The following is a 22,208-nucleotide window of genomic DNA, read 5'->3' as shown; positions in this document are numbered from 1 at the left end:
GACTTTTGCAACAGTTTCACACTGTCTGTTCACTTGTCTTGCCAGAAACACAAAGGTTTTGCCTTTTGGATTTCAATAAAATATCATGTTTGCTTTTACTACTTCTAGCCGGAGGCAGTTTGGGCCCAAGGCCAAGGAAGAAGTCAAGATCATTGAACACCAAACGCAGTACCTCCGATTGATGCCTCATTTGGCAACGGCATTAGCGCTGACTTTTACCAGCAGGTAAAACCTTCTTTTGGCCATCTGAGCTGATTAAATATTTGCTAACTAAACATTAGCATAAGTGACAAGCTAAAATTAATAAGCAGCTGAAAAGAGATGAGATAGCGATTTTAAAATTCTAACGATATTGGATGTGAACACCCAGGGCTTTTTGGATGGGCTAGAAATAGTAGCCAACACGCCATTGTCTGGATGATCAGTGCTAATGAAAACCTTCAGATCATCAAAAAAAGAGCTCATTTTCTCCATTGGGTTTCTTTCATTTTCTCCCCTAGTAAACTATTTGTTAGAGTGGCCAAAAACAATGGACTTGGCCAATCTGAATTTCAGCTTCTTTTTTCTACCTCTCTCTATCACCCCCTGCATCACATCTCCACAGATACACATATTGAGGAGGGATAATGCCATTCTTAACATTTTAAGTGACAAGTTCACCTGTCTCCTGTCTACTGTCCTTGGATCTTTTACCCTAAAAACACTCATCCGTTCGCATATCTCAACCCTAAATTGCCTCCATCATTCGTCTTCCCTGATTATATTCCTGAGCTGCTGAAAATGCCTGAATGAGATCACACCATAATGCCAACTGAGCCCTATCTTTTTTTCTTCTTCCTTGTTTGACTGTCTATTGAACTCCACCAGCTGGGCCAGACTCGCCCCTTAAGCCCCTAGTTTGATTATTTTTTCCTTTCCTCGGCAGAGACACTCTCCTCACCTACTATCTTAATGACGGTATCAAAGCCATCCTCTGCAAACATCTTTTTTTCCTTTACCCACAGTTCAAAATCCCTCTACATTGTCCCCTATTTTCTCCTTTGTTCCAGTCCCTTCTTGCAAAAGCTTCTCATTTCCGTGACGGGGAGAGTCCCTGTCCCTCTCTTTCTCTCTCCTCTCCTTCTCTCTGTCTCTTTTCCGTCCCCCACTTCAAACATGCTCAGCTCCCCCTCATCCTTAAAAATATCTTCACTTGTTGCAGTCACCCTATCAAATTACCATCCTATATCCTTTCTGTCTTCTCCAAAATTCTTTTTTTAAAAAAATCTACACAGCTTCCTCTTCCTCAATGCGAATGCTTCTCAAGCCTTTTAAATCTAGCTTTTGATCTTATCACTATTGTGTGTGTGTGTTTGTCCTTCGTTGCCAAAGAAAACCATGTCATCAGAGAATAATGACATGGCTTGCACTTGACTTTGAGTAAGGGAGGGTTGTGCAGGTCACCAGCCTCACTTCTCCTCCAGAGCCATCTGAATCCAGTGACCATATATTCATCAGGATGACTGGAGATGACTCAGAATGAGGCAATTGAGGTTAAGTGACTTGCCCAAGGTCACCCAGCTAGTGAGTGTCAAGTGTCTGAGGTGAGATTTGAACTCAGGTCCTCCTGACTCCTGCACTGGTGCTCTATCCATTGTGCCACCTAGCTGCCCCTATCACTATTGTGGTAGCTTAGTGGATAGTGGGCTGGACTTGGAGTCAGGAAGACCTGAATTCTAATTCTATCTCTGGCACTTACTAAGCTGTGAGACCCTGGGTAAGTTACTCAGCCTCTGTCTGCTTCAGTTTCTCATCTGTAAAATAAGGATAATAATATTTACCTTTCAGGGTTGTTAGCAGGTGAAGATACAAAGTGCTTTGTGAACTGTGAAGCTTTATAATATGAATATGAGCTATTTATATTAAATATAATAGCATTATACATATAGCTGGCTACCGCTGGACCCAAATGGTCCTCTGAGACCATCCGTCACTTCTTAGCTGCTAAAGTTTATCGACTTTCCTCAGACAACCCATTTGACTTCTTTGCCATTTTTGGCAGTACCCGTGATCCCTTCCTCCTGTATACTTTCTCTTCCCTTGGCTCCTTCTTTATTTTGTCAAGTTCTCCTACCTGTCTGCTCTTTTCCATAAACTTTTCTAGAACCTTTATTCATATTCTGCCTCTTAACCATGGATGTTTCCCAAGACGCCATCCTAATCCTCTTTTCTCTCTACGTATCCCTTTCCTAATTGATTTCACCTACTCTTGGGGCTGTGGCCAGTCCTCGTGACTTGTCCTGCCACTAGAGTCTGACAGCTCTAGAGGAGAGAATGAGGCTGATGTCTTTGCTCAGCTCTGTCTCACTTCAGTCCTAATCATGCATAAGTCAGGACATCCCCTCCTGAGGTCCTTGGTCCTCTTCAAGAACGAGGGATGAACAACAAACAATAATAGGCAGTTCACCTGACTTCACTTCTCATGTCCATACAAGTGACTCTCAAATCTGTGTCTGCAGCCCAATCTCTCCCTCAGTTCCTGGCCAGGCACCTCCTGGAAGTCTTCCTTGGAGTGTGCTGTCAACATCTTAGCCTCACTCATTGTCTTTCCCTCTAAATATGTTCTTCCTCCACACTATTGTTTCTACTGGGTGGTTATTACTACTCACACTCTTTACCTTGGAGTTACTCTTAACTATTCTTTCTTTCACCCTGTCCCTCATCCACTCATTGCCAAATTGTGTTGATTTTCTTTCCATAACATAGTTCACATCCATACTCTTCTCTCTACTCACATAGCCACCACCCTATTTCTCATACTTATCACCTGTCATTGGAACTACCATAATACCCTCTTAACTCATCTCCCTGCTTCCAGTTCATTACTACTCTAATCCAGCCTCCACATAGTAATCTTTCTAAAGCAGAGTTCAGACTTGGATGCAAAAGACTTCAGGGACTCTCTTTCAAAATACAAACTTCTCTGTCTTGTTCCATTGTCTGACTCTTCACTTGCCTTTCTAACCTCATTTATTTCACATTATTCCCCTTCACCTAATCTGCTTTCCAGCCAAACTAGGTTACTTATTTTTTCCCAAGCTCAGCATTCTGTTTCCCACCTCCGTGCATTTGTATAAACTGTTCCCTGAGCCTGTGAAGTACCCCATCCTCAGAATCCTAATCTTCACTCAAGGTTTAGTTTCACTGATGTCTTTTTTTTTTTTTTGGAGGCAGTAAGGGTTGTGTGACTTGCCTAGGGTCACACAGCTAGTAAGTATCTGGGGCTGAATTTGAACTCAGGTCCTTGTGACTCCAGGGCCAGTGCTCTATCCACTGCACCACCTAGCTGCCCCAGTAATATCTCTTTCTGTTCACTGTTAGAAATCCTATCCATTCCAATATAGAATATATATATCTATACATATCTATATAGATATGTATCTACATAGATACATAGATGTATATATATCTATATATAGGCATAGAAACTATATCCATACCTTGTATTCACTTATTTAGAAGACAGTCTAGTATAATGATAAAATACTTGATTCCTAGGTTCAAACCCTGCCTCAAACACTTACCAGTTGTGCCACCATGGTCAAGTGACTTAACATCTCAGAGCCTCCGTTGCCTCATATGTAAAAGCGGATAATAATTGTTCCTCATAGGAGAATTATTATGAGAAAAGAACAAAGAATACCTGTCTTGGAAAACTTATATGTAGAGTTAAGTGCTTCAGACCATACCTTGAGATGAATAGCCCTGAACTTTAGGTAACTTGGAAGAAATATGAGATTCTGGTCACCCATTTTATGTAGCTATCTCTGAGCAAAGCACATTTTTCAACCCCACTGTTTTTGAGTTGCTGTTATTAAATTTCCACACTTCATCATTGTCTCTTTTCCTTCCCTACACCTTTCCAATGCATTACATAATTTGATGCTGCTTTCTAGTCAGTGAGCTCTCTGGTCGACCTGAGACATTTTTACTACTAAGTGAGATTGAAAGGAATTTGAACCCCCTGAAAAAATCTACATTGTATTAACTCAGTCTTTTGATACTGAAGAAGTATTTTCACAGTTGCTAAAGAAAATCTCATTTGGGCATTATGCCCAGATGAGGCCAATTCAATGACTTTAAGCTCATGTTTGGATCTCCCTGAAAAAGAAGGAAATCATTTGACTTTGAGATTCTTTGTATTATCATCTTTCCCCCTTTCTAGTAGAACAATCACAAATTGTATTTATGGGTAGGCATCACAATGGATAATGAGAGAGTCAGGATCCAAAAAGGTCGTCAAGAATCAATGACCCAGGTAACTCTCAATTCAATTGAACAAACCTTAATTAAGCACTTGCTGTGTGCAGAGTACTGGACACAGGACAAAGGAACTAGGTAGATACGAAGGTGAAATAAATTATAGTTCCTACTCTCTTGGAGCTTATAATCAAATGAGAAAAAAAAGACTCATGCTTAGACAAACTAAACTAAGTAATAGAGAACCCATTATTCTGACTGTGACATGAATTTGCTTTGCAAGTCTGGGTAAATCACTTAACCTATGGGTACCTAACAAAATTATAGAATTGTTGAGAGTTTGGGACTCCAGTGAACAACTAGTCTGACTCATATCTGAAAGGAATTTCCATTATACTCTGCCCCATGAATAGTAAGCCAGGCTCTGCTTGAAGGCTTTCAAGGAGGGGAACCCAGTTCTTTTCTGGGGGTAAAGAATTAGAAATTGAGGGAACGCACATCAATTGGGGAGTGGATGGATAAGTGGTAGTATGTAATTATGATGGAATACTATTATACTATAAGAAGTGATAAGCAGGATGCTCTCAGAAAAACCTACAAAGATTTATGTGGGTTGATGAAAAGTGAAATATACTATGTACAAAGTAACAGCAATATTGTAAGATAATCAGTTGTGAATGACTTAGCTGTTGTCAGCAACAAATAAAATGATCCATGAAGCACTGAAGGACTTAGGATGAAAAAGGCTATTCATTCCCAGAGAAAGAATTGATGGTGTCTGAATACAGATTGAGGCAACTTTTGTTTCTTTTTTCACTTGATTTTTCTTGAGTTTTTTAATGTTTTCTTTTACAACATGACTATTATGGATATGTTTTGCATGACTATACAAATGTAACCTATATTGAATTGCTTCCTTCTCAATGGGTGTGAGGTGAGGAGGGAGGAAGGGAGAGAATTTGGAACTCAAAGTTTTAAAAATAAATGTTAAAAATTGTTTCTACATGTAACTGGGAAAAAAATTAAATATTAAATAAATACCAAAAAAAAAAAAGAAAGAAAGAAAGTGAACCAAGTCCCTCTGAAGGCAGTCCCTCTACTTTTAGATAGTTCTCATTTTTACGAAGTTTCTCTCCCACCTGCCAACATATAGTCTATATAGGTTTCTTCTACTCTTTGCTCCTAACCCTGCCCTCTGAGGACAAACAGAATAAATCAATACCCTCTTTCTCATGATAGCCCTTAAATGTTATTATATTCCCCCTGAATCTTTGCTTCTTCAGGCTTAATATACTCAGTTTCTTCCATCAATGCACATGTCAGCTTTAGCAGGCAGCTAGGTGGTTAAGTGGGAAGAAAGGGCTAGACCTAGGGTCAGAAAGACCTTAATTCAAACCTGGCCTCAGATATTTATTAGCTGTGTGACCCTGGGCATGTTATTTAACCTCTGACTGCCTCAGTTTCCTCAACTCTAAAATGAGGATAATAATAACTCTACTTCCTAGGATTATTATGGGGATCAAATGAGATAATACTTGTAAAACATTTAGCATAGTGCCTAGCACATAGTAGGCACTAAATAAATGCTTGTGTCCTTTTCTCTCTTTCCTTCCTTCTTTTTTCTTTTTTTCTTCCTTCCCTCCCTCCCTCTCTCCTTACCTTTCCTTTCCTTTCCTTTCCTTTCCTTTCCTTTCCTTTCCTTTCCTTTCCTTTCCTGTCCTGTCCTGTCCTGTCCTGTCCTGTCCTGTCCTGTCCTGTTCTGTCCTGTCCTTTCCTGTCCTTCCCTTTCCTTTCCTTTCTTTTTTCCTTCCAACTTGGACTCATGGTCCTTCTCTATCCTAATTGTCCTTCTCTGGACACTCGCCTGTATATCAATGTCCTCCTTAAACTGTGATGTTCAGGACTGAATACAATTCTCCAGATGAAGTCTAATGAAGTCAGAATATTAAAGGACTACCACCTATTTCCAACAGCTATGCCCTTTAATGTAGCCCAAAAACAACATTACCTTCTTTAGCTACCACATCACACTATTTATTCCTTTCAAGTTTGCAGACCACTAAAACTTCCAGGTCCATTTCAGAACAGTTATTATCCACACATGCCTCTTCCATCTTAGACTTGGGAAGATGACTTCTCAAACTCAAGTGCAAGATTTTATATTTATTTCTATTGAATGTTATCTTCTTGGATTCAGCTCAGTGCTTTGACCTGTCAAGATCCATTTGGATCCTGACTGTCTTATCATCCATTGTGGATATCTATCCCCTTAATTTTGTGTCATCTGCAACTTTGATGTGCTTATCATCTGTGCTCTCCTCCAAGTCACTGATAAAAATGTTAAACAGTGCCAGGCTAAGCACCAGTCCCTGGGGTACTCCATAAGAGACCTCATGCCATGTTGACATAGAACCATTAATAGCTGATCTTGGAGTTCAGCCACTAAAACTGCTCTGAATCCATCTGACCTATATTATCATATAACCCTTATCTATGATTCCTCTGCAAAAAAATATGTGATACTTTATCCAAAGCTTTGCCAAAATCTCAATAAGCTCTATCCATGCACTTCTCCTCATTTACTAGCTTAGTATTCTGTCAAAAAGTGAGATTCATTTTGCATTATTTGTTCTTGATAAAGCCCTGCTGGCTCATTGTAATCACCACCCTCTTTCCTAGATGCTCACCAACCATCTCATTAGTGATCCATTCTAGAATTTTCTCAGGAATTGAAGTCCACCTTACTAGCTTATAGTTTTCAGGTTCTCTTCCATTTTTAAAAAAATAAAGATGATGTTGGCCCTTATCCACTGTCAACTTTCTCATTTTCTATGATCTTTCAAGTATCACTGGCAGTGATTTAGTAATTTCTTTTGCCAGTTTGTTCAGGATCCCATGATGGGCCAAGTGACTTGACTTCATTGAGGGCAGTTAGGTGTTCTCTTAGTATCTTTCCTTGGATTTACTTATCTTGGATTTCAACTCCTTGTTAGTTATTTTTGTCCTTGTATTTCCAGTGTAAAACCATTCTCCTTTGCAGGGGAAAATTTTAAGGAATCTTAAGATTCTTTAAGAATCTTCTTTAAGATAATTAAGTTGCAGAGCAGCTGCTGATAGTCATTAGTAGAGTGTTCTTCACCAGGAGCTCCCTACATCAATAAAATCATAGGTCCCATTAAAAAAATTAGGTGTAAGGGGAAGAGGCTGTTACAGAGAAGATCAAAAAAAGGCTTCACAGGGGAGGAGGTATTATCTCCATTGCTCTTTATATGTTGAATAGGAAGTCAAATGACAAAGATGAGGGGAACTGAGAAAGAGCAATTAGAGAGAAGGAAGGGTGGTGGTGGTAGTAATGTAATAGAAATAGCAAAAAAAAAGAAATAGAAAATAGAAATAGCAAAAAATAAATAGAAAAAAATGTAATAGAAATAGTAAAAAAGTTTTTTAATGGTGATGTAATAGAAATAGCAAAATAGCGAAGTCAACAGGGTCAGGTACTTTAGAGAGGTTGAGGATAAGAACTGAAATGAAGGTCATTGTATTTGGTAGTTTATAGTTCATTGGTATTTTATGAGGGGACATGTTTAATAGAATGATGAGGACAGAAGCTGGATGGAAGAGACTGAGTAGAGATTACTTCAATAAAAGGAGAAATAGAGGAGAGTGAAGGAGAGAAAAAGGGTAGAGGAAGGAAGAAAGAGGAGAGGGGAGAAAAAAAATCTCTCCCAAGAGTGATCCCTTTTCAGGGGTCTTGCTCCAACCCTGAAATAACCCCAGGTCCTCTGTTGTTTGATTAGTTTACTGGTACACTAATAGGGTATACATAGGCCAAGGAGTATGTCTGATTATTTTGAACAATCAGAAGGAGCTTCCTGTGTATCATCTGACTTCATCCAATGATCAAAGCTCTATAATCCCCTTTAATTGATTCATGACTTATTCTAGAGGGTGGAGCCAAGATGAAGTAACAGCATGGACTTTCTAGAGCGCTCCTGCCAAGTCCAGCCAAATACTTGTAAAAAATGTCTCTAAACAAATTCTGGAGCTGCAGAACCCATGGAATGATGGAACGAAGCAAATCTCCATCCCAAAACAGCATCGAAGGTCACCAGGAAGTGTTTATCACACCACCCTGGGGGCAGGGCACAGTCCAGCATGGTTCACACCAGTGCAGACAGGAACTAAGCAGGCCTTAAGGAGACTGAATCTCTCATACCTGTGTCAGTTTCAAGACTTCAGGACCTCAAAACACTCAAGACAAATTGGAAGGTCAATGGAAAAAGTCTGTATGAACAGTGTGGGAGAGTGGAGTGGTCTGGCCCCAGCCCCAGGGCAGCAGAGGGGGAAGGGGGAAGAGGAACCCAAGGCAGACACAGCAGCAGCAGGGACAGAGACAGCTACTGTTTCTGGAGCTCTAGGCCCACAGATTGTGGGGAATCAAGAGGCTGACAGTACAACCCTACCCCCACTGGAAGCAGAGATCTACTTTGACACAGAACTAAATAGTCAAGTAATGGCTGGGGAAATGAGCAAAAACCAGAGAAAGAATCAGACTATAGAATCTCACTTTGATGACAAGGAAGACCAAAGCATGCAAATGGAAGAAAACAAAGTCAAAACTCCTCCATCCAAAGCCTCCAAGGAAAACATGAATTGGTCTCAGGCCAAGAGCTCAAAAAGGATTTTGAAAATCAAGTAAGAGAAGGAGAGCAAAAATTGGGAAGAGAAATGAGAGTGATACAAGCAAATCATGAAAAACAAGTCAACTGCTTGCTAAAGGAGACCCACAAAATGCTGAAAAAAATAATACTTTAAGAAACAGACTAACCCAAATGGCAAAAGAAATCCAAAAAGTCAATGAGGAAAAGAATGCCCTAAAAAGCAGAATTGGTCAGACAGAAAAGGAGAACCAAAGGTTCACTGGAGAAAATAATTCCTTAAAGATTAGAATGAAGCAGACAGAAGCTAATGACTTTATGAAAAATCAAGAAATTATAAAACAAAACCAAAGGAATGAAATATAGCAGACAATGTGAAATATCTCATTGGTAAAACAACTGACCTGGAAAATAGATCCAAGAGAGACAATTTTAAAATTATGGGACTACTTGAAAGCCATGATCAAAAAAAGAACTTTGACATCATCTTTCATAAAATTATCAAGGAAAACTGCCCTGATATTCTAGAACCAGAGGGTAAAATAAATATTTAAAGAATCCATCAATCACCTCCTGAAAGAGATTCCAAAAGAAAAACTTCTAGGAATATTGTAGTCAAATTCCAGAGTTCCCAGGTCAAGGAGAAAATATTGCAAGGAGCCAGAAAGAAACAATTCAAGTATTGTGGAAATACGATCAGGATAACACAAGATCTAGCAGCTTCTACATTAAGGGATCAAAAGACTTGGAATATGATATTTCAGAAGTCAAAGGACTTAGGATTAAAACCAAGAATCACCTACCCAACAAAACTGAGTATAACACTTCAGGGGAAAAAATAGTCATTCGATGAAATAGAGGACTTTCAAGCATTCTTGATGAAAAGACCAGAGCCCAACAGAAAATTTGAGTTCCAAACACAAGAATCAAGAGAGGCTTGAAAAGGTAAAGAGGAAAGAGAAATCATAAGGGACTCACTAAAGTTGAACTGTTTACATTCCTACATGGAAAGACAATATTTGTAACTCTTGAAACTTTTCTCAGTGTTTGAGTAGTTGAAGGGATTATATACATATAGATGGAGGGCACAGGATGAGTTGAATAGGAAGGAATGATATCTAAAAAATAAAATTAAGGGGTGAGAGAGGAATATATTGGGAGGAGAAAAGGAGAAATGGAATGGGGCAAATTATCTTTCATAAAAGAGATAAGAAAGAGCTTTTTCAATGGAGGGGAAAAGGGAGGAGGTGAGAGGGAAAAAGTAAAGTTTACTCTCATCACATTTGGCTTAAGGAGTGAATAACATATACACTCAATTTGGTATGAAAATCTATCTTATGCTACAGGAAACTAGGGGAGAAGGGGATAAGTGGAGTGTGAGGGGATGATAGAAGGGAGGGCAAATGGGAGGAGGGGGTAATTAAAAGTAAATACTTTTGGGGAGGAACAAAGTCAAAAGAGAGAATAGAATAAATGGGGGGCAGAATAGGATGAAGGGAAATATGGTTAGTCTTTCACAACATGACTTTTATGGAAGTTTTTTGCATAACTACACAAGTATAACCTATATTGAATTGCTTGCCTTCTGTGTAATGATGGGTGGGGAGGGAGAAAGGGAGAAAAGTTGGAATTCAAAGTTTTAAGAATGAATGTTAAAAATTGTTTTTACATGCAACTAGGAAATAAGAAATACAGGTATAGGTATATATACCTGTATATAACAGGGTATAGCAATCTATCTTGCCCTATAAGAAAATAGAGGAGATGAGGATAAGGGAAGAGAGGGGTGTGATAGAAGGGAGGGCATATTGGGGGAAGGGGTAATCAGAATGCACAGTGTCTTGGGGTGGGGGGAAAGGAGAGATGGGGAGAAAATTTGGAACTCACAATCTTGGGGAAATGAATGTTGAAAACTAAAAATAAATAAAAAAAAACAAAAGATTGTTTTCTAACATTGTGGTGGGGTTGTAGGAGAATTCATTACCACTTAACCTAGTATATGGGGCAACTGGGTGGCATAATGGATAGAGTACTAGGCCTGAAGTCAGGAAAACTAATCTGACCTTAAACATTTGCTAGCTGTGTAACCCTAGGCAAATCACTTAACCTTGTTTACTTCAGTTTTCTCATCTGGAAATTGTGTTGAAGAAGCAAAGAGCAAACCACTCCAAAATTTTTGGCAAGAAAATCCCAAATGTGTGTCACAAAAAGTTGGACACAACTGAACAATAACCTAGTATGTACTTTGTGATTTCATTCTGTTGATTGTTTGGTTCAGTTGAGGTCTCTGGCTCTTCTGTAATATTAATTGTGGTGGTGTTGGAACCCATATATAGCCAGCAATTTTTACAAATGAAGAGAAACTAAAAATTTATATTGCCTAATAGGTTTTTTCAAAGCCTATTGAATTTCTGTTTGGCTTTGAATGATTCCTAATGGATTTTTTCCATTTGTATAAGATCAATATCTGTTCACATAGGGATGCCCATATTCGAATGAACTGGATTTGGCATCTGACCATCATATTTTTAGTTACCTTTTAAATTTAAGTCTAGTATTCCATTGGAGGTTTTGTTTTAAGTAAGTCTAACATTTTCCAGAACTTGAAATTTAATTGCATAATGGAGTTTAAGAACTAATTTTGCCATGTATAGTATATTAGTAATAGATCCTTCCTTTGGAGTTTTTGATGATTTCTTATTCAATAATGAGATTGCTAGCACATAAAGTAACTTGGTGACTTTTCCCTCTCTAACTGAAGAATTGTTTTAGATATGTGTTTAGAAAGGGCTATTTTCATTTTTGGTGCAGTGGACAGAGTATTAGGCTTGGAATTAGGAAGATTAATTTTCATGAGTTTAGATCTGGCCTCAGACACTTACTAGCTGTGTGACTCTAAGCAAGTCACTTAACCTTGTTTGCCTCAGTTTCCTCATCTGCAAAATGAGCTGAAGAAATAAATGGCAAAACACTCCAGCATCTTTTCCAAGAAAACCCCAAAGTGGGGTCATGGAAAATTGGACACGACTGACTGAATATCAACAAAAACAACAACAAATTTTGAGTTTGCTTGTAAAATGATTTTTTCCACTTCTAAATAAAAGTGAATAGTTTGACATATTTTACCTAAAACACCAATGACCACATGGTAGTAGTATTCATATACATGTACATATTTTATATATACATATATATGTGTGTATATATATATATGTATATATATACATATATATATGTATATATATATATATATTCAGCTCAGTTTATAGCTTACATCCCTACTGCAACCTTCAACCTATCTCTGAATATGTGACTTTGTGGTTCTCCACCTTGGACCACACACAAAGACCAAGTCTACATTTTAACTACTAGATTATACATTTTAGGATTTGTTACATTGAGATCAGTGAGAAGGTCATGCAAAGCTCACCCATTTTTCATAGATTTTTTGCCTAAGGAAGCCAATGAGTTTTGCAATAAAGATGATTACGTTTTTGGTATTGTTTTTTTGCATGCCATATAAGATCTGAATCAATATCTTTGAATAGAGGTTTGCTGAATAGGTGGATCAAAGATAATCACTATTGATCAAATGAGGTAATATATATGAAAGGGCACTATAACTGGAAAGTGATTTAGAAATGTGTGAACTATTGTTATTGATATTGTCATCAGTGTTATTATGGTAGTACACATACACTCAGTACCAGAGGGAGCTCTGGGACATCTATCTCACTTCCTAGCCCTCTTTCTAGCTCTCAGAGCAACTGACAATCGCTCACCTTTTGGCTCCACCCCTTTTCCAGTAATATCACCATTCTCTTGTTAGTCCAAGGGGGTTGTGTCTGTGTTATCCAGTCACCTGCTCTAGCTTGGCCCTTCATCTTCTGGCTCTTCTCCTTTATCACTTTATCCTCTGTGTTTTCTTTAAGATCATTTATAATAGGCATCATATAAAAACATTAGTGAGAATGATGGAAATAAACCAATACAAGATGATATCAATGTGTCCAGTGCCTGCTTTCTCATTCATTATATAGCTTCATCAAATACATCCTTTTACCCTGTCCCTAAGTAGCAAACAGGACAAAAGTAGGGAATTTCAATGCCCCATTGCTCCTAGTCAGGCATATGCAGGGCTTTCATTCAGGACTGCCGAGTCAATCAGCTTCCTTTTGATGGATAGCAGGAACACTGCTCTTAACTTGATTTTTCTTTCTTTAGGAGATATCAGGACAGACCTCACTTCTGGGCAATTTTAGTTTCAATCTTTAGCGCCCAGCTCTTTCTCTCTTGCTGTTAGTTAAAGGTGTTTAATCTCATCAATGTTCCTTTAATGCCAGGCAAGTCCAGGAAGATTTTTCTCATAACCCACTCATTGAATGTAAAATATCTGGATATCACAGTATCATAGCACTTAGAGAAGGGGAATTCATTTTCACCAGTCTCTCAAAGTTTAAATTTAGTGTCATTTTTTAAATATCCTGCCTCAAATTGTTTTGTCAGTTCCCAGACACATGGTTTTGTATGTGGGAGGGTCAGGGGTATTACATCTATCCCCTTAGTGAAAAAATTTATAGTCCTTGCAAATTAAATAGGATATACTTGCACGTATATCAAAAGTAACATAAATCGACATATAATATAGTTAAAGGTAATTATTCCAACTATCTTAATATATAACTTTTTCTTAATATATAACATATAACTTAATATATAACATTTTCATGAGAACTACACATGGCTAGCAATGGCACCTACAACAAGTATAATACATAGCATATCATTAATAGCACATATAACAACGTTAGGTATGTCCAGAACCTGGCACTGGCTAACAAATAGTAGACTCTTTTTTTTTTCCTTTGGAGGGGAGAGGCTAGGCAATTGGGGTTATGTGACTTGCCCAAGGTCACACAGTTACTAAGTGTCAAGTGTCTGAGGCCAGATTTGAACTCAGGTTCTCCTGATTCCAGGACCAGTGCCCTATTCACTGTGCCACCTAGCTGCCCTACTAGTAGACTCTTAATAGATGATTGTTGATTGAAGTAATGAAGGACACAAGTCAAATGTCATATGTAATATTGCATTGGAAAACAGGATTGGATAAACTGACCAGAATTATGTGCAGAAACATATCACATACTGATATAATATACCTAACTACGTTCTAGCAGACATAACAAAGAAGCATAAAACAAGAGGTATAAGAAGGTATGAATCACATACAACACAAAATGACACATTTGGCAGTTGTATACTAGGTACATATTATTGGCCTCCAGCAATGGATACCTAGGTAACCACTTCTCCTCTTGGTTCTGAAGTATCCTATATAATAAGCATAGTCACTGACTAAATAGGCCTTGTACTTCCACCATGAGATCCTGAGCTTCTGGATGGGCTGGGAAGACCACTGATATCTTTAGTTGCTAAGGATGTCCTCTGATCTCTAGGATCCCACACACCTGTAGTATTAGTCAGGAAAGGGGATGCCTTTGTGTTCAGCTCTCACTCTCTCTTTCCCCTTCCCCTTGTCCTAACAGGTTTTCCTTAGACTGCCATAAACCTCTTAATTTCCTTGACCCTCTGGAATATATCAACATTTGACTTTTTCCCCATCCAAACCATCATCTAAGCCAGGGGTGAGGAACCTGCAGCCTCAAGGCCACATGTGGCCTTGTTTGACAGGAATTAAGATGCTTAAGGTCCTTAAGTGTGGCCCTTTGTCTGAGTCTAACTTCACAGAACAAATCCCCTTAATAAAAGGATTTGCTCTATAAAACTTGGACTCAGTCAAAAGGCCTCACCCGAGCACCTAGATGGCCGCATGTTCCCCACCCCTGATCTCTGGAGGTCTTCTTCGCCACTGATGAATGTCCTTTTCCTCTCAGAGTCCCTTTGGCTGATTCTCCATTGCTCTTTTCCTCCTGCTCACTCTGGTGTCTGCTATGTCTTTAATTCAGTACAGGTTGTTGCCGTGTATTGTCATTGAATGACCCTAACCTCTCCAAAGATCTGTTTTATAGGTTGGAGAGTTGCCCATTCTTGCAGGTACTTCATGCAAGGTGGCATTCCATCACTCCCCTATTTTTGGTCTTCCCCACCCTCCAAGACTTCTTAGCAGAATTGCATCCCTTTGCAGAAGAGCTTGGCAGTTAACTCAAGCATCATATCGTTTCTCCTTTCTGTGAGAGCTTTTCTGAGCTGTAGTCAGAACAAGGTGGTAGGCCTGTAGCCAATCTTTCAGGTGAGAGATGTCCTGGGCATGAAATTCCATGTCTTCTTCATCAGAAAGTACATGTGACTCTTACCCACATGTCAGCAGGTATGCAGTGAAGCTTGTGGAATCATTCTTGGGAACATCATAAGCATGCGTGTTGATTCCAAGGAGCCTTCTGCTCAAGCCTCAGGAGCTCTAGTATGTTTGGCAGCTTAGATCTCCCTGAGGGTGGTAAAGGAAAGTTCTGTGCATCTTAATTCCTGGCAAACCCAGCACCTTCTTCAGTAGTTTGCTTTCAGAGGCTTTACCTGAGTTAAGTTGGTTTTGGCAGGGAAACCAGCTACAGAATAATAATACTTTTCCCAAAGCACTTTAGCAGCTCCAGATGCTTTCTGCTCCCTGACTGTGCAACACTATGCATACTGGATAGAGTGGTTTGTCACCACTAAGATAATGTTTACTGATCTCCTACCTCTTTCCAAAAGCAAAAAAAGTCTATAAAAAGGTCCAACAATTTACCAGGCCAGGTGCTTTATTTTGACTCAGATGCTCAAAGTCATAATGTGGTGCTTTCATAGAGATATTTACTCTATTAAAAATATTATTTTCTTCTCATAGTCAATCAATAAACATTTATTAACCTATATTCCAGGCACTGTACTAAATGCTGGGATACAAAAAGAGGCAAAGGACAGTCCTTATGCTCAAGGAGCTTATCGCCTAATGGAGGAGACAACATGCAAACAAATATATACAACGCAAGCTTTAATCAAGAGAAATTGGTGATAATTTACAGAGGGAAGGCCCTGGAATTAAGAGGAGTTGGGAAAGACTTCCTATAGATTTTAGTTAGGACTAAAAAAAAGCCAGGGAGATCAATAGTTGGAATTCAGGAGGGAGAACATTCTAGGCATTCTATCCAGAGAAAATGCCTAGAGCTAAGAGATGGAGTGTCTTGAATATGGAATAGCCGTGGGGCCAGTGTTACTGGATCAAAAAGTATGTATCAGTGAGTAAGGTGTGAAAATACTGGGATGGTGGAAAGATGCTAGGTTGTGGAGGGCTTTGAATGCCAAACAGAGCATGTTGCATTTGATCCTATAGGCAAGAGGAAGTCAGTGGAGTTTATTAAGTTGGTGGCAGGTGGTGACATGATCAGATCTGTGCTTTAGGAAAATCACTTTAATGATTTATTGGAGGATGGATTGGCATGGATTAGCATGGCAGTCAGATGCACCAGCAGTCTATTACAATGATCCAGGAGTGAGGTGATGAAAGCCTTCACTAGAGTGGTGCCAGCGTCAGAGAGGAGAGAAGGGCGTGTATATAGGAGGGATGTTGCAAAGGTGAAATAAAAAGACTTTGGACACAAGGAGTGAGAGATAGTCAGAAATCCAAGGTTTTGACTCCTAGGTTTTGAGCCTCAGGGATTGGGAAGATGATGCTCCCCTTTCCAATAATAGCAAAGAACAGAGTTAGGGATAGTTTAGGAGGAATGAGTTCTGCTTTGGCCATATTGAGTCTTAAGATGTCTACTCGACATCTAATTCACAATGTCTCAAAGGCAGATGAAGATATGAAACTGAAGGTCAGCAAAGAGTTTGGAGCAGTATAGGTAGATTTGGGAATCATTAGCTTAGAGATGATAATTAAATCCATGGGAGCTTATAAGATCACCAAATGAAGTATTATAGAGAGAGAGGAGAAAGGGGCCCAGGACAGAATCTTGAGGGGATATTTATAGTTAGAGGACATGATCTGGAAGAGGTTCTAGCAAAGGAGACAGAGGAAGAAGCATGAAATAGGTAAGAGGAAAAGCAAGAGAGAGTAGTGTCCTGAAAACCTAAAGAAAAGAGAATACCATTATCCCTTCCACATTGCGAGGGTTAGGGGTGTGGGTCCCCTTAGTCTGGAAAATATGAGTAAATTTTTTTGGACCACCCTCTGTACAAGAGAAGAAGTTTGAATTTTTTTTCTTTCATGGGGTGTTTACAGTACCTTATTATAAAATTTGGGCTGATATTATATAATACTATGTGTATATTTTATGCATTTCTGAGTTTCTACACATTTTCTGTATTGTCTGCTGGCCTTCACATGCTATCTGAGGCTTCTGCAAAACTCCCCCAAAATTCCCATCTAATGTCTTCTGGCAAGACTTGTTCTATGGAAAGTGCAATGGGGAAAGAGATGGTATGGAAGGGATAACCATATCAAGAAGGAGAGAGTGACCACCAGTGTTAAAGGCTGAAGAGAGTCGAAGAGAATGAGGATTGAGAAAAGGCCATTGGATCAGGTGATTCAGAGATCCTTAGTAACTTTGGAGAACAGTTTCAGTGGCGTGATCAGGTCAGAAGCCAGATTGTAAGGGGTCTAACAACAACCTATTGAGGTAGGTGTTGTTATAGTCTATTGCCCCCATTTTACAGATAAGGAAATGAGGCAAGCAGAGATGTTTTGCCCTGGGACACATGGTCATTAAGTGTCTGAATATGGATTTGAACTCAAATCTTGCAAACTCGAGTTAGCACTCTATCCACTATGTAACCCAGCTTTGTTGCAGCCTGCAGCATATTTTTGTAAGGCTTGGGAACTAAGAATGGCATTTATTTTTTTAAAATACAATAAAATAAATTTTTAAATGTGATAAAACTTTATTTTATAATATAAAAATAATATGATAATGTTGTTATTCAGTCATTTCAGTTGTAAACAATTCTTTGTGACCTGATTTGGAATTTTCTTGACAAAGATGCTGGAATGGTTTGCCATTTCCTTCTCTAGCTCATTTTACAGATGAGAGAACTGAGGCAAACAGGGTAAGTGACTTGCCCAGGTTCACCAGCATGTAAGTCTCTGAGACTGGATTTGAACTCAGGTCTTCCTGACACCAGGCCCAGTGCTCTAGCCACTGCACCATCTAGTTGCCCTCACAATATAATAAAATATAAAAATCATTCTTACCTTGGCATGTACTAAATATAGGATAATGCTATATTTGGCCCTCTGCCTATAGTCTGCTGACCCCTGCAGGACACCATGCTTCCTTTCATATGGTACCTTGATAATTCCTTCAGAGGGCATAGCTAAGATGGAGGAGTAAAAGAACAGACCTGCTATAACTCTCCTCCAATAGCCCATAAAATACCTGTAAAAAATTACTCTAAACAAATTCTAGAGCAGCAGAAGCCACAAAACTACAGAGTGAAAGAGATTTTCAGCCCAAGACAGCCTGGAAGTCCAACTGGAAAGGACTATCACACCAGGTTCAGAACCTTGGTCAAACTGCTCGGCTTGGACAAGACTGGAGCAGGTTTCAGGGCACAGAATCATGGGCAGCAGCTGCAGTTCCAAGGTTCCCAGATTTCTCAACCCACAAACACTGAAGATAGCTTCAAAGGTCAGTGAGAAAGCTCTTTCACCTGGGTGAGAAGGGAACAGAGTCTGGCCCAAGCCCCAGCTGCAGCACAGCATCCATTTTTAGAGTCCTTGACCTTAAGACCCTGGGGGAATTGAGCAACTGATTTGCCTCTCAGTTCTGAGTGGCAGCCCTGGGGTAAGGAAAAGTGCTGGTGTGGTAGAGCTGGTGGAGCATCTGGAGAGGGAATTCTACTCACAGTTCCTGGGCAGAAAAGCTTGTGATTACTCCCAGACCAGAGCACAGACCAGGAGAGGAATAAACTCCTCTCCCTTGATTGTGCCACCTTGGAGGAACTGAGAACTTACAGGTCCCTAAAGTATACCTTCCACTTGACAAAGGACTCAAAAGTCAAATAACAGGCTGGGAAAATACCTAAAAAGGGGGAAAAATAAGACTATAGAAGGTTACTTTCTTGGCAAAAAGGTATTTTCTTCCATCCTTTTGGATGAGGAAGAACAATGCATACCATCAGAGGAAGACATCAAGGCTTCTACAACCAAAACCTCCAAAATAAATATGCAATGGTCTCAGGCCATGGAAGAGCTCAAAAAGGATTTTGAAAATCAAGTAGGAGAGGTGGAAGAAAAATTGGGAAGAGAAATGAGAGTGATGCAAGAAAATCATGAAAAACAAGTCAACAACTTGCTAAAGAAGACCCCAAAAATGCTAAATAAAATAACACCTTTAAAAATAGACTAATCCAAATAGCAAAAGAGGTCCAAAAAGCCAATAAGGAGAAAAATGCTTTAAAAAGTAGAATGTGCCAAATGGAAAAGAAGGTTCAAAAGTTCACTGAAGAAAATAGTTCTTTAAAAATTAGAATGGAGAAGTTGGAAGCTAATGACTTTATGAGAAATTAAGAAATTACAAAACCAAACCAAAAGAATGAAAAAAATAGAAGACAATGTGAAATATCTCATTGGAAAAACAACTGATCTGGAAAGTAGATCCAGGAAAGACAATTTTAAAATTATGGAACTACCTGAAAGTCACGATCAAAAAAAGAGCCTAGACATCATCTTTCATGAAATTATCAAGGAAAACTGCCCTGATATTCTAGAGCCAGAGAGTAAAATAAATATTGAAAGAATCTACTGATCACCTCCTGAAAGAGATCCCAAAAGAAAAACCCCTAGTAATATTGTAGGCAAATTCCAGAGTTCCCAGGTCAAGGAGAAAATATTGCAAGCAGCCAGAAAGAAGCAATTCATGTATTGTGGAAACATAATCAGGATAACACAAGATCTAGCACCTTCTGCATTAAGGGACTGGAATATGATATTTCAGAAGTCAAAGTAGTAGTATTAAAACCAAGAATCACCTACCCAGCAAAACTGAGTATACTACTTCAGGGGAAAAAATAGTCATTCAGTGAAATAGTGGACTTTCGAGCATTCTTGATGAAAAAACCAGAGCTAAAAAGAAAATTTGACCTTCAAACACAAGAATCAAGAGAAGTATGAAAAGGTAAACAGGAAAGAAAAATCATAAGAGATTTACTAAAGTTGAACTGATTACATTCCTACATGAATGTGGAAGTGAATGTTGAAAACTAAAAATAAATTTAAAAAAATAATTCCTTCAAAATGAAAGACAACAAGGTAGAGTGTGGCAGAGGGAGGAAAAATAAGAAGCGGAGAGGGTAGCAAAAAAATATTTTCTGTTGTATTTTATTAAAGTCAGTATTAATTTCAGAGGTATAACTGAAAGCACCCTGACATGCACAGAGGAGCCTGCTATCACAGGTTCTTAGATCTGCATTTAAAAAAGGAAAGGCAACTTTTGAGGGGTCAACAATCCCTTTAATGAAGCACATGTATCATTCACTTAGTTCAGGGGAAAAACCACTCTGAACTTCAGAAAAAATACAGAAAATTCAACATCAACAGACATGCTTTCAAATATTTGGCACGAGCAATACATATATCATAGATCATCAGACAACACCAACATCTAGGTTTTCAAAGCCTGGGGGCTCCTTAGTGGCTTCCCAGATTCTTGTCTGGCCAAACAAACACTTCCAATCAGTAAGCCCCAAAGTAAAACCTCAGCCTCAGAGTATTTATACATTTTTTAGAGCCAGAGGGCATCACAACCCTTGAGAACCAGTACCTCATTAACAAAAGATGTTGGCCTTCCTACAAATCTTCCCAGGTCCATTAATGGGTGGGGAACATCTTCTTTAATCACATTATTCAATGAGAGACACTTGATTATACTAAAACAAAAAAAAAAAAACCATGCATTATCAATACAGGAGATTGCCAGGGTTAAAAAATTCCATAACTGTAAGTGGCTTGCCTCTCTGTAGTCAGGTTGGTTGATTATCAGAAAAGAGTCAGCAACGTTTAGAAATGATAACTCACTATTAAAATAAGCTCTTACAGGAAGTTCAGAACAAGTGAGTGACTGGGAATGCCTTTTGTTAAGAATGTAAATCTGAAAAGGATAAGAGAAGCAGCCCAGAAACGAGAAAGGATGGAGTAAATTATGAAGTATTTATGGTAGAAAGGAAGCAGGTGACTCATGGATAAGTTACCATAAAATCCTCTGTAGTGATTACCACCAAAAATATTATTTTATTTTTCTTGTTTATCTTTTTTAAAATTATCTTTTGTTTTTATATCACCTTCACTTTCAAATATATCACATGTCCTACTGCTATAGCCCCCCAAACAAAAGAATTTAAAAAGCAGTTTAGTAAATGTAATTGATATAACGAATTTTGATAACATTCCACACCCCTAATCTCCTACCTCTGCAGTGAAGGGAGAGAAGTATTTTTTCAAATCTCTTCTCATGTAGATTTGGTCCTTATGGTTACATAGATTTCAGTTTCTTTGCTGTTTTTCATTTCTCAATTTTGGTGTTTATTTTTCCCCTTTATGTAGTTTTCTAAGTAAGTCTTCCTATGAGCCTCTGAATACTTTATATTCATTGTTTATTATGATATGAATAGGAACCGGACCTGTGATTTCACTGGAACTCCTAGATGGAGAAACTCTATTTATTAATGCGTATTGGTACGTTCTTGGTAATTCTAATCATAGAGAGTTGCTTAGAGTACTGATAGGTTAAATTGCTTGCCCAGGGCCATATATCATATATCAGAATGTAAAGAAATTGAACCTAGGCCTTTCTGGATCCAAAGGTAACTTTCTATCCCCTACAACAGCCTGCCTCTTATAATACAGAAATAAGCCATTAACTTTCTATAGAACAATTTGTTTAATCATCCCCTAATCTATGGGCATCTACTTTGTTCGCATTTCTTTGCTATTACAAAAGTACTTCTGTAAATATTTTAGTGTATATAGGAACCAGAAAGTCACTTTAAATAGACTTTCAAAATATCTAAGGAATTAGAGGAAATAATGACCTTTTGTAGAGTGGCTCAGTGGATAGAGTGCTGAGTCTGAAATCAGAAAGACTCATCATCCTGAATTCCTATCTGGTCTCAAACATTTGCTTACTGTGTGATCCTCAGCAAGTCACTTAATTCTGTTTGCCTCAGTTCCTCATCTATAAAATGGCCTGGAGAAAGAAATGGCAAACCATTCTCTACTAAGAAAATTCCAAGTAGGGTCCCAAAAAGTTGGATATGACTGAAAAATGACTGAACAATAACAACAAAATGACTTTTTAAAAATTATGTGTATACAAAGTA

At 38.6% G+C, this 22,208-nt stretch overlaps 1 protein-coding gene and 1 long non-coding RNA gene across 7 annotated transcripts in view; one reads left to right on the top strand and one right to left on the bottom strand.

Moving 5' to 3' along the window:
- ACOXL (acyl-CoA oxidase like) overlaps positions 1-22,208 on the top strand; it is a 572,636-nt gene that overhangs the window by 327,088 nt on the left and 223,340 nt on the right. For all 5 annotated transcript variants that reach the window (XM_072636271.1, XM_072636277.1, XM_072636298.1 and 2 more), the window contains exon 11: positions 109-225. In XM_072636271.1, coding sequence (XP_072492372.1) covers positions 109-225 — 117 coding nt within the window. The remainder of the gene's footprint in view (positions 1-108; positions 226-22,208) is intronic.
- Positions 20,076-22,208, bottom strand: part of LOC140521371 (uncharacterized) — a 180,831-nt gene continuing 178,698 nt past the window's right edge. For both annotated transcript variants that reach the window (XR_011972912.1, XR_011972913.1), the window contains one exon: positions 20,076-20,759. This is a non-coding gene — a long non-coding RNA (uncharacterized lncRNA). The remainder of the gene's footprint in view (positions 20,760-22,208) is intronic.

The sequence above is a fragment of the Notamacropus eugenii genome, chromosome 1, assembly GCF_028372415.1.
Source record: "Notamacropus eugenii isolate mMacEug1 chromosome 1, mMacEug1.pri_v2, whole genome shotgun sequence".
Lineage (NCBI taxonomy): Eukaryota > Metazoa > Chordata > Mammalia > Diprotodontia > Macropodidae > Notamacropus > Notamacropus eugenii.
Note: the sequence above shows the minus strand (reverse complement) of the source record. Positions and strands in the feature narration are given on the sequence as shown.